General features: G+C 49.4%; 1 protein-coding gene across 1 annotated transcript in view; it reads right to left on the bottom strand.

Annotated features, from left to right (window-relative positions):
* The window catches only part of MYT1 (myelin transcription factor 1), a 31,661-nt gene that overhangs the window by 11,673 nt on the left and 7,143 nt on the right, over nucleotides 1-12,845 (bottom strand). Inside the window, exons 6-15 of the mRNA XM_030463025.1 lie at nucleotides 11,675-12,556; nucleotides 10,926-11,060; nucleotides 9,430-9,520; nucleotides 8,880-8,993; nucleotides 7,308-7,522; nucleotides 4,639-4,763; nucleotides 3,505-3,774; nucleotides 2,703-2,857; nucleotides 819-881; nucleotides 522-590 (exon numbers count right to left, since the gene is read on the bottom strand). Of these exons, the coding sequence (XP_030318885.1) occupies nucleotides 522-590; nucleotides 819-881; nucleotides 2,703-2,857; nucleotides 3,505-3,774; nucleotides 4,639-4,763; nucleotides 7,308-7,522; nucleotides 8,880-8,993; nucleotides 9,430-9,520; nucleotides 10,926-11,060; nucleotides 11,675-12,556 (2,119 nt within the window). The remainder of the gene's footprint in view (nucleotides 1-521; nucleotides 591-818; nucleotides 882-2,702; nucleotides 2,858-3,504; nucleotides 3,775-4,638; nucleotides 4,764-7,307; nucleotides 7,523-8,879; nucleotides 8,994-9,429; nucleotides 9,521-10,925; nucleotides 11,061-11,674; nucleotides 12,557-12,845) is intronic.

Raw genomic sequence — 12,845 nt, forward strand, 5'->3', positions numbered from 1 at the left:
ATAGCAGGAAATTAGCAATCCCAGGTTCTCCAAAAGAATTTTTTTCTTTTTCCTGTGTCCCAGGGATATTTTCCCAGCTGTGTCTCTACCCAAGAAGAAGACGTGTGCCTTGATTTCACCCAGAACCTTTGGGTTCATTGGGAGCTGTACAGAGATGCTGAATGAAAAATGGCACAAACTCAGGAAAAGATGCCAAATGCAAAAGAAATTCAGCTATTTTTACATTGCCTGGAGGAAATCTGCCAGGAGTCAGTTTCTTTTTGATCACTGTTCCCCCTTCCCCAAAATAAGCCTTGACCTGGGATGTTGGCTCTTCCCAACGTGGCCACTGGAAGCTGGGCTCCAGCAGAGCTCCTCACAGGTTTTTGGAAGGAGAAAGGAGGAGATGGGAAAGCAAAAGCAGAGCAAGAAGAAGGGAGGGGATACAGGGAAGGGGAAGAGAGCAAAAAGGGTGGGGAAAAAAAAGGAAAAAAAAAAAAAAAAAAAAAAAAAAAGGAGTTTCAAGTTGAGCGCAAACATACTTGAGGTCAGCAGAGTGGGCAGCCATGAGGTTTCTGAGGCTCTTGTCAGCAAGAGGACAACCAGAAAGGCTGAAAGAGAAGAGATGGAATATCTGGATAAGCAAAAAAAAAAAAAAAAAAAAAAAAAAAAAAAGGAAAAAAGGAAAAAGAAAAAAGGGTCAGGGTGGGGAAGGGAGAGGGGCAACAGAAAGTGGGGAGGAAACGGAACCAAACTATCCATGGGGTCAAAAAATAGACTAAAAGAAATAAAAAGTTGTTGTCTTTAGAGTTCCAAGCATGAGAAAAAGGTCAACCCACCTGCGGTGAGAGGCATAGTTCCCTGTTATGTGTCCACTGCCATCACAGCCTGGGGTTGGGCAACTGGGCAATGACAACAACAACAACAAGGGTAAGTGCTAGGAAGGAACAAATCCACCCAAAATCCCTGGATCTGCCAAACCAGCAAAGCCTCCTGCAGGGTCCATCTTCAGGGGAGGCCCAGCTGGACCCTTTACACCAGTTCCTTGCACTGGACCACTGGACCTGGACATCTCTCTGTGAGTTTGCATGCAAGTAACCCAACTGTTCCCCTCCCAGCTCCTCTTCCTCTCTTTTGTGTTCCTAAAAGGTCACAAAGATTCTGTCTGGGGAATAAATCCCTGTTTGTGCACAAGCCAGGATGCTCTGGAATAGTTGAGGGACATATGAGAGAGAAGGGATGTCCTGGGATACTGCAGGGATGTCCTGGGACACTGCAGGAATATCCTGGGACACTGCAGGAATATCCTGGGACACTGCTGGAATGTCCTGGGATACTGCAGGGATATCCTGGGACACTGCAGGAATATCCTGGGACACTGCAGGGATGTCCTGGGACACTGCAAGGATGTCCTGGGACACTGCAGGGATGTCCTGGAACACTGCAGGGATATCCTGGGATACTGCAAGGATGTCCTGGGACACTGCAGAAATGTCTTGGGACACTGGAGGGATATCCTGGGACACTGCAGGAATATCCTGGGACACTGCAGGAATATCCTGGGCCAGTTTGTCACCAGGATGCTTGGTGAGGAGGGAAGGCTGAGGGCTGGGACCATTCATTTATTCCAGGGCTCTTTCCAGTTAGGAAATTTCTCTCCCCTCATAATACAAATAAAGCCCAGGAGGACTTCAGGGTTCTACCTCAGCTATTCACATCACTGCTGGGTTTAAAAAAAACAAAAAACTTTAGAGCTTTGCCCAGGGCATCTGCTCTGTGCTTTGGGTCACTGAGGGAAGATGCTGTGGGTGCTGCTTGCCCCCCTCCCATGGGTCTCCTCTCCAGCCAGATAATGAACTGCCTTGTCCCAGGTCAGCAGAACCATTCCTGCTGACTTTCCCCTGTTTAAAATGGGAAGTCAGCTGCACAGCCCCACACCCAGCAGATCTACTGGGACACCTGGGAGAGGAGAACTTCCCAGCCTGGCCTCTAGACTGGTCCCCAAGTGCCCTAAGATCAGAGGCAGGTCCAACCTGCAGAGCTGAGGTCAAACTCTAAACATGAAACCTTGGGTTGGAGGAATCAGTGGGGCTGCAGAGTCAGACTCCATCTGATAGGATAGTCCTGGATCCAACTTTCCACTCCCCCAGGAACTCACAGATATGAGGTTGGTTATCATCTCTCCCCAGGGTAAGAAGCAGCCTTGCTGCAGCCCAAGCTCACAGTTTGTGGCCCCTGCAGTCTGGTGGTGATGGGACCTACATTAAACACCCAGCAAAGTCTTATCTTCCCAAAAAGGGACCTCAAAGTTCAACCCTCCCATCCAGAAGGTACTGAGATCCCGGGGTGCATCACCCAGCATCCCAAAACTGAGAGACAGGAGGTTGGGCAGGCTCCATCACTGGGCCAGAAACACTTGCAGGAAAATACCAGGGAAAAGGAGGCTACAAGGAGGTTTCCATCCTCACACCTGTGAATCCTGAGAGCACTGAGCTCTCCAGAAACTTCCCTAAATCACTGGAGATTAGGAACATGTTTTACCTCAATGATTAGCAGCTGGATGAGGACAGGGCTGCTCTTTGAGATCTCCTTTAGGTCAAACCAAGCACAGTGACAACAGGAACTACACTTCTAATTTTAAAACATAATTGCTATTAAATTCTGGCTGTTCTGGATACATATTTTATACACTTTGGAGAAAGAGACAAGAAGGCAGGACTTACGTGAGCAGCTCTTTCTTGATGTCCTTGGAGAGGAATTTGAGCTTGAAGTTGGTTAAGGTAACTTCCCCGGGGTATTTTCGTTCTTCAAAGTTTTCCTCTGACACTTCTTGCTCATCAGCTTCCGAGGAGGCAAAAGAGTGGGCAGCAGGCTCTGACTGCAAGAAAACAGCCAGGAAAAGGGGTTGTGGTGGTGGTCCTTGCTCCTGAGCTGTGGTGGGTAAGGAGCCCAGGTTCCTCCCAGTGAGTGAAGCACTGCAAACACTCCTGAGCCCTTTGCAAGCACCACCCAGCATCCAAATCACAGATGCAACAACCCAGAAATTCCCTTTTTTATAGGAGAAATGTGTAAAACATCTGTAGAGGGATGGCTCTCCCATCTCTTGATGAGGATCAGTGTAATTCCCCATCGAGCCATGGGCAGAGAGGCAGGGGGATGCTTCCAGGACACTTGCAGGAGGTCACAGCTGGGTCCAACCCCCTTGCAAGGATTCAGGTTGGTGGCATCTGCTCATGGCAGAGAGAAAGCAGCCTGGGGAACATCACCAGGAGCAGCCCTGGTGGCAAAGGAGCTGGAAAGGATTGAAAATAAAGAAAAGGCTGCAGAGCCAGGGCCACACAAGTGGTGGGTTCTTCTTCATCAAGTTCACTTCAACAGATCCAGGAGCCTCCTGCCTGCCTGTCCCCAAATGATGTCAGGAAGTTAACAATACTTCTCCCCTAGGCTGAAAGTAGAGATTTGGGGGGAAAAGCAGGAAAATTGTGGAAGCAAGCATGGCATTCAGTTATTTGAGCCACCACTCACCTCCTCCGGCTCCTCTTCCCGCTGACGGTTGGGTTTAGTGTAGTCAATGGGCCCATCCCATTCATCCTGGCGGGAGGTCTGGCTGGACTGGGGGGAGGTCATGGTGCTGCTGGTGGTACTGGTGCTGTTTTGGCGCTGGGACACATCTGGGGACTTCATACTGGGACTGCTGCTGCAGCTGCTGCTGCTGGGGAAGGTGCTCTCCCGTTTGCGGTGCTTGTTCATACTCAAGTCCAGGGTCCCGTTTTCATCCACCTCGATGTCCATGGACTGAAAGGTTGGAAATACACCTGGATTTAGCATCTTCCAGCAATTCCCCATGGGAATCCTGCCCCCAGTTTGACTTTTGCAGGGTGGGGGGGCGGGTTCTTCGTCTCCCATCCTTCCCACAGCCGGTTCAAAGGAAATGAGTGGAAATATTTCAGAAAAGTGCTGTGCAAACACCCCCCCAAACTACCAGCAATGTGGGATTTTGACTCAGCTGCTGGAACACAAGCTTCTAGGGCCATTTAAAATGCTCCACAGTACTTAAGATATCTGCCCAAGGCGGGGGGTGCAAGATGGGATTTCTGGAAAACTTGTATTCCTCGGGAAAATAGCAGGAGGTCAGCTTGGGCATGAGTGGGGCATCTCATGTGGCATCAGATAGAGACCAGTGAGCCCTTGGCCTCTGTTTGGGAATGCTCTTTATCTCAAATGGGTGATTTGAACCATGATGCATCTCCATAACACACCAGGAGCAGAGATTTTTCCCCAAACTGCTTCACCCAAAGCAGGGAGCAAAAGGGTGATAGAGAGTTGTGAGGTTGGCAAAGACCTTTAAGGTCATCACATCCAACCATTAACTCAACTCTACCAAGTCTGGTGCTAAATCCCATCCCTCAGCATCCCATTTACATGGTTTTTAAACACCTTCAGGGATGATGATCCAACCACTGTGCCAGTGCTTAAAAACCCTTTCAGTGAAGAAGATACTTCAATAACTCCACGATGCCCCTCAGCATCCCCTCTGTATTTACAGATCAAAACGCAAAGAAGGGCTTAAAAACCACCCCAAACCCAAGGGGTATTTCACCAAATATCAACTTTTAACCCCCTCAGCCAGCTGCTGGGAGGGGATGGCTTTGGGCTGACCTTGCTGGGGGTCTCTTGCTGCTTGGTGCTGAGATTTTCTGGCATTTCCCAGCAGCGTGTGGAGAGGTTGAGGATGGCAGTGGCAGCCATGTGTGCAGCCTCGGCGTCGTGGGAGTAGTCGAAGCCTGTGGAGGAAGATGAAGTGCTCTTCACGTAACTGCTGGAGGGGCTGTGGCTGGGGGAAGAGGCCTTTGGAAAAGGTTTGGCTGGAATGAAAAGAGAAGGAACAAGGCAAGGCTGACGTCAAACCGGCTCGCTGAGAGGTGAAGTCAGTCTGACACAGGGAACACAGCAATTCCAGGGCCAACTTGGGGTTGTCACCAAGCCACTGGTGGCTGAGGGCAACAGTTTCTTGGTGGGGAAACACTTTATGGATGGACTCTGCCATCAAGTCCCACAAAAAATAAATCTTTTTCTTCGTTAAAGTGACTCCTGGCTGGAGACAGGTAAAGGGGGAAGCTTGGAGAAGCTTCTGCCCTCTTTTTTTCTTTTTTCTTGTTGCTCCCCACACATCAATAATTTATCTACAGAGCTGACTTAGAGATATTTTTCTGTAGCACATCTGAAAACTTAGAGTTAAAAAACAAAAAATGACATTCAAACCAAATCCCTGGCCCTGGAACACGAGCTTCCAGTGATGACACCAGTGCAGTCTGGATTTTCTGACAGCTGAGATGTCATTTTAAATATGCCCAAACAATGGGATTTATTACCCAGCCCCCCCGTGGCCAGGGAACCTGCACAAAGCAGCAGTGCAACCCTGCAATTTCTCTGCACACCCTATGGAAGGAGAGGAACTCTTTTCCAGGGTTATCCCACAATAAATCTCACGCTAATCTTGACCCTGGTCCTATTTTGCAGTACCCTGAGCCACACAGAGTCCCCCTGAAGTCACTGCTTTCAGTGGGGGCAAACCAGGGATGTTGAACAAGTCTGAATCAATCAGCAAAACCCTCAAATCCTTTTTCCTTTCACTGGGCCCTTTTTTGAGGGGGAGAATCCACCTCCTTAGCAGGAGTCTCTCCCGGGAGGGCTCCTAAGGTTTGCCCCTGATGATGGCGAAGCAGCGAGACGACCTCGGCTGCTGGGGCTCCAGAGCAAAGAGATTTCATTATTCCCATTAGAAACTCCAAAGAGAAGCCTCTCTCAAATGTTAATCTTCCCCAGGACTGCTCTCTCCCTCCTCGTGTGCGTATATAATGCGGATTGACATTAATGGGAGTTCTGCACACCCATGCAGGGGAATATAAATCCCTCTGGATGACGATCTCTTTCAAATAAGTTCTCGGTGAAAGGAACAGATTTCCCTGCTATGATTGGCAATCATATTCATCTTGTCGCTTTGATTAACTCATTGGAGGGCTGCCCAAATGGTAATTCTTGTGTATGGCTGCTTGTTTTCCAGTCCAGTTTAATCCATGTCTTTGCAGCGGGGTGCGGGTCCGTGCCAGCCCAACCTGACAAGATGCAGGAGGGTGAGATGCCAATTTCAATTTCACACCGTGGGCTCAGAGATGCTTTTCCATTTCCTAAGTATTTCTACCACTAATAGACTCTCAATCAGCAAATTAGTAAAATAAGTGATGAGAAAAAAATAGCAAGGATTATCCTAGCGGGTCTGCTGGAATTATTTTTGTCAGTACAATTACCCTGAAAATTCTTTGCTAATATTGCAAATAACACAATCTATTCAGCAAGAGAATCACTTGTGCTGGGAAACAAATTACTTTTCCATCAGCCCTAACCCAGGATGACAGTGGCAGTTGTGCTCTCTGGCCTCCATCCAATTTCATTGTCTGATCCTTTGCAGATTTAGTGCTGTAATAAAGGGCGCTCCCATTGTAGTGCAACAACCAGGATGCTTTCAAGTAGGAGCACTTTTTAGAGAGCAGCTGCACCAGGATTAAACAGGATTGGGGAAGTGGGATTAGCCAGACAGAAAGCCCTCTGGAGGCTGCTGGCTTCTGCAAACCTGACTCCTAAATCTTTTTTTGGGTTTCTTCCCCTCTTCAGGTGGAGTCAAAGGGAAAGGGTGTTTAACATCAGCCTGCAGCATCCCTCCCACTCCTGGGGGCTTCTTTAGCCATTTCATTTGCACCCCCACTCTGGTTGCACAGTGGTGTAACCAGTGCAGGGTCCTTGGTGCAGGGCAGAGGTGGGGGGCTGTGAGAGGGAAGGGGGGAGAGAGGAGGTGGGTGATGGATGGGTAACAGAGCTGGAGAGCAGAGCAGAGCAGGGAAGACAAATGGGTGGAGTGGGTCGTATATAAGATGGAAGAGAAGAAAACCCTAATCCATTTAGCTAGATGGGGAGAGACAGATCAATAGATATGAACTACAGAGCAGCCAGGACCGACTGGGGACAACTGTGTAACTTATCCCTCCTAGAGACAGCACTCAGATCAATGTCCCCACTACCCAGTGCACTTCTCCCCAAAGCCAAAACAACTCACCCCCCAGCCAAGCAAAGCTTTGCCACCCTCCAGAGGTTCCTTTCTCCACCATCTCCCTGCCACAGGACCCACTTCAGCCTCCCCCATCTCTATTTCTCCCCCTGCTTTGGGATCCAGCGACTCAGCCCCAAGTGTCCCATCACCCCAAAGCCTCAGGACACACTGAGAAAGGAAAAATAAAATGGAAACAGGCAGCCCACCCCTGCTCCCAACTTACATTTAAAGGCTTTAGGTGAGGTTTCGTTAGTCTGAATCTTTGGGGCAAGCATGCGTTTGCCAAAAACCTGAGCATCAAAACTTGCATAATCGAAGGTGACCTTGGAGTATTTCTCCAGCTCCTTGGCTAGGTTGGCCCGGGGGGTTGCTGGGACCATGTTGGGCCGGTAGCTTCCATACTGGGGAATCTCCAGTTGCTTCACAAAACACATAGGCCTGAGGAAGAAACGAGGAGCAACAGTGATTTCTCTTTTCCTCCACGAGACGGATGCTGGGAGGGGACCAGGAATGGTGGGGACTGTGTGGCTGCACCTTGTCTAACTGGGGGTTACTGGGAAAGAGGAGGCAGTGACAGCCCTTTTGGTCTCCTTCAGCAAGTCTGCTTCTGGTTCAGGTCTTTTAGATTCCTTTATTTTTTCCCCTTTTTTTTCCTTATTTTTCTTTCTTTTTCTCTTTCTTTTTTTTTAGGCAAAACTCCACAGTCTCAATCACACGCAGAACAATATTCTTGTAGACAGCATTTTCCAACAGCAGTAGAAACTTGGGCATCCCCCATTTCTGGGACCCATGACAGAGGATGGGCTCAGAAAGTCACCAGGACCCCAGTTTAGCTCCATGTCCCCCTACAGATCCCTTGCAAAACCTCCAGAGCTTCTCCCCCTACCTGCAGAATCCCTTGTAAAGACCCCATTTCTGCCAGGCTGCCTATCAAAAATCAATTTGTCTTGCATATAAACTGTATATAAATGGCTTATTGTCATTCTCCTTCCTGTGACCTCTTTCCACCAGCGAGTCCTGGGAGCAGGAGCTCCTCAGAGCATGGAGCATCCTCGTGACACTTTCAGAGCACAAATAAATAAGTCATCCCCCTAAATGACCTTCCCAAAGTGGGGAGCTCTGGTGCACCAGGGTGCTCAGCAGTCCTGGGGAGCAAATAAATTAATTAATCAGACCTCGTTGCCTTCGTGGGAGCACAGCTTGGGGCTGGTGCTGTGGTTTTTATCCCAAATTGGTGCAAAATGAACGGTGTCACAACCCTCCTGCAGCCTCCTGAATCACAGTGGCTCTCTCCTTAATGGGAGAACACTTCTTTTTTTTCCAGAGAGAGGCAAAAATAACAAAATAAAGGTGAGTGGTTTGGAGAGGAGTGGCAGGTTTCTCGGGTGGGTTGAGGTGAAGCTGCTGCTGAGTGATTTATAGGGAGCCCAAATCTCCTCCTCCCTGAGCCCACCCTCCTTACGATGCTAATGGAAGAGCCATCATCCTCTGGCACTTTGCAGCACCAGCACCTCCTGTTTCCCTGGTAAAACCCTTTGGCCTGGAGCCTCGGTGTTAATTGATGCTCCAGAAGCAATTCATTGTCCTCAGTGCCCTCCCTGGGATCATCAATCCAATCCCTCCCCACCTTGCCGAGACCTAGGATGATAATAAGGGGGCTCAGCAGCATCCAGGGAGAGCAAGAGGGAGCTCTGAGAGCTGCTCTTGGCAGGGAGGGCTGGGGCAGGGACAGGGAGGTCCTGTGCTGATTTTGGGTCCCTTCCGACCCAAACCCTTCCCCGAGTCCGTGATTTACCTGAGTATCCGGTCAGAATTGGAGCTGGTCTTTGAAGGATCACCAGACTGGGTTTGTTGCTTTTCATGTGATTTGGCTAATTTTTCAGCAGCAGCAATGGGGCACCCAGATAAACTGTGGGAGGTGATTTGGTGGGGTTTTGGTTTTTTTTTTTTAAAAAAAAAAAAGAGACAGAGAAGGAAACCAAACATGAGGGATGAGCACGAAAAACAGGACAAGGGGAAAGAGTTTTAAACTGGGAGAGGGGAGATTTAGGGGAGATATTGGGAAGCAGCTTTTGCTGTGAGGTTGCTGAGCACCTGGTTGCCCAGAGAAGCTGTGGCTGCCCCATCCCTGGATGTTTCCATCCCAGGGGCTTGGAGCAACCTGGGCTGGGGGAGATGTCCCTGCTCATGGCACAGGGTTGGAATGAGGTGGTCTTTAAGTTCCCTTCCAACCCAAACCAGTCAGGGATTATGATTATTCTTTTTTTTTTTTTTTAGGGTCATCCCATCCTAAAGAGGGAAGGCAAAGGTTTTGGGCTGGGAGGGGGGGGAAGTCAGAGCTGTACCTCCTGTGAGTGTTGCGGTTGCTGTTGACGTGTCCCTGTCCCGTGCAGCCTGGAGTGGGGCATTTCAACACGTTCTCATGCATGGCCAGGACTTTGGAGCCAGAAGGGGAAGGGGAGAAGGGAAGGGAAGCAAAAACAACTTGATAAAAATCAGAGAGAGAAGAAAAAAAAAAAAAAAGACAAAAAAGAAAAGAAAAAAAAAAAAGCATCAAGCCTTGAACGCCGGTTTCCTAGAAATCAGGGAAGGTGATTTTGCTGGCTTTAGGATTCATCTGTGTAAAGAAAAATATTTAGAAGGCAGCAGTGCTCAGGGTAGCACTAGGGTAGCATCCCTGCTTGGGGCTTTCTCCTCCTTTATTGATTGCAAACCCATTTCCCTCATTTCAGCCTCTCCCACCCACCACTGGTTTAGAGACAGAGACTTTTTTCAGGTAGTTTTAAGTGATTGAAGCTGTACCTCTGCTTTTATCCTTAGGAATAATCTTTGGATTTTTTTATTTTTAATTTTAATCTTCAGGATTATTGCTTCCTGCAGTGCTGACCTTAAAAGTGAAGGAAAAAAATTGATTTGCAAGCTCTTCTAAAGCACACAGCTCGTGTTAGCTATTTATTGGGGTTTTTTCTTGCATTCAAGCCTGTGTGAAGATGGCTGCAGTTTCTCCTTGTTTCCTGCAGCTCAGTGTTCATGACAGGTCTTCAGCCTTTCAAATGACTGGTTAGAAAGGGCTTTTTTATTTTCTTTTTTTGGTCTATTGTGCCATTAGTACGAGTATAGAACACTGATTTTTATGTATATGCATGGGGAAAGCTATTTTGGGGGCTTGGAGAGGTACAAATAAAGCCTCTCTCTATGGATCTATCTATAAATCTGTTATGATGATAATGATAAATATTTTCTGTGGAACAGATCAGTCTGATCCAGCCCCTTGTGGATTTGGCAGAGTGTGTGGAAGGAGACTCAGCCCCCCTGCACATCCTCAGCAACTCCTCTGCCCTCCAGCAACCCCTTCAGCACCTCTGGGCAGCAGGGAAGAAGAGTTTCCCCTTCTTCCCCAAACAGGAAAAAATATCTGGCAGTCACTGTAAAGATGGGAATGGGCTGACACACCTCTGGAGGTGAGCAGAGCTTTTAAAAGGCTAAAAAAACCCTCTTTGATTTTCAGAGAAGGGACCTCGTTCTCCACAGGATGGTGCTAAAAATCTTTAAGAAGGGCAGAACTTCCTGGCAATCTCCAGAGCTTTTCCCAAGAAGGATGATAACACTTTGGTGGATAAAAAACATCCCAGAACAAGTTGGAAAAGCACCATCCCATCCCAGAAACTCCCTTACGTGCCAAGGATTTACAGCAGGCTTGAGCTGGGTCCTAAAATTCCCATCATTTGGGATTACTTGGAATTCCCATCAGCCTCAGGAGGGCTCTGCCCACCAGGTGGGATAAATCCCACTGGGAAAGGCTTCAGATTAAGGTAAGCTTGCTGTCCCACCATGTACTCACTCTCGGGTGGGATCCTGTCCTTGTGGGGACAACCAGAGAGGCTGCGGTGGTGGGGGTAGAGCCCTGTGACGTGGCCAGTCCCATCACAGCCAGGAGTTGGACATTTGATTTCTCTCTTCTCAGGTCTCGAAGGATCTGGGAATGGTGGAGGGAAAGGGGTCAGTGGATTTGGAAGGGAAAGAAAACTTGCTGAGGGTGCTTCCCACTGCTTTTCCAAGCAAACCATTGGGTTGGAAGTTTTTTGGTGGGGTGGGTTTGGGTTGGGTTTGTTTCTGGTTTTCCTGGAGGTGGAATTGTAACTTTGAAAGCTTCAAAAAAAAAAAAAAAATCAAACTCAGCCAAGCCATTTGAGCAGCTGAGCCAGCACAGAGCTGCTCACAGAGCCCAAGCAGGCAGCTTGACTCAGTGCCTGGGGACTCGCCAGCCCCTGCCAAATCCCTTGTGTCCCTGTGGCTCTTTAAAACCCACTTGGGTTGGTTTGAAACCATCCCTACTGACCAGGCTGAGATTTTCACAGCCAAGAGGCAAATCAGCTGGGCAGTTCCCCTGCTGAGCTGCACTTTCTGTATTCCCTGCTGACCTTCAGGATGTCCCCAGTCTCTTGGGCATCAAGGATTTGGGGCTGAATTCCCTCTCTGTGGATCATGACCCCCCCAAAAAAACCTCTGCCTGATTTTCATGGGGTGCTGAGCAGCCAAATTCAGCTGGGGATGGGAAGGAAGGAGCCAGGCAGAGTCTGGTCCTCATACCTTTGCCATAGTAGCTCTTCCGGATGCTGTCCAAGGGTTTTCCCTGTTTCTCATCCACCTGGAAGTGCTTCACGTGTTCTCCTGGCACCCGGCTGGGCTCCCGGACGATTTTCACCTGCTCAGCTTTCAGGGCAATGGCTTGTTCCAGCAGCCCCAGGTTGCCCCTGGTCATCATGTCGTACATCTCCGACTCATCTGTCACTGCTGATTTCTGGGAACGGGCGTCATCATCTTTGTCATCATCTGACCGGACCTCCACGATGACAGAGTACTCAGGCTTGGGGCTGAACTGCCCCTCACAGTGGCTTTTTTGGGTGTCCTGAGAAGTGTGAGGAGCTTCTTCACAGATCACTTCAGGAGCCATCTCCTCCTCCTCTTCCTCCTCCTCCTCTTCTTCTTCCTCTTCATCCTCCTCCTCTTCTTCCTCTTCCTCCTCCTCCTCTTCATCCTCCTCTTCCTCCTCCTCCTCTTCCTCCTCCTCTTCCTCTGCTTCAGCCTTCTGCACTTTGCAGGACTCCTCACAGTTCCCATCCTCATCCCTGTGCTCAGGACCCACCTCGCTGCTGCGCTCGCTGGTCACCTCGATGACCTCCTCGGCGTCCTCCGTCTGGATGATGATGTCCTTGTCACACTCCTCCTCCCCCAGCTCCTCTCCCGGGTCCTCGTGGACCAAGTGCACGACGTTGGGGGGAGGTTTGGGGACCTGCAGCTCGGGTTCAGGCAGCTGCCCTTCGATGGCCAGGGTCTCCTCTGCTATCTGGCCCAGGTTGAGGAGGGAGTTGGCGATGATTTCTTGATAGGTGCTGTAGCTGCCCTTGCTGGGCCCTGATGTACTGGTGGCTGAGGCTTGTCCATAATGGGATGGGGTTGCTGGGCTTCTCCCTGGGGGGTGGGGAAAGGAGGAGAAGAGAGAGGGAAGAGAAGAAAGGAAAAAAAGGAGGAGGAGAGGAGGAAGGAGGAAAAGAGGAGAAAGGAGAAGAGGAGAAAGGGGAGGAGGAAGGAGGAGAGGAGGAGGAAGGAGAAGGAGGAGGGAAGGAGGAGGGAAGAAGGAGGGAAGAAGGAGAGAAGGAGGAGGGAAGGAGGAGGGAAGGAGGCGGAAGAAGGAATAGAGGAAGAAGAAGGAAGAAGGAGGAAGAAGGAGGAAGAAGGAGGAAGAAGGAGGGGGAAAGAG

This window comes from Calypte anna, chromosome 20 (assembly GCF_003957555.1).
Source record: "Calypte anna isolate BGI_N300 chromosome 20, bCalAnn1_v1.p, whole genome shotgun sequence".
Classification (NCBI taxonomy): domain Eukaryota; kingdom Metazoa; phylum Chordata; class Aves; order Apodiformes; family Trochilidae; genus Calypte; species Calypte anna.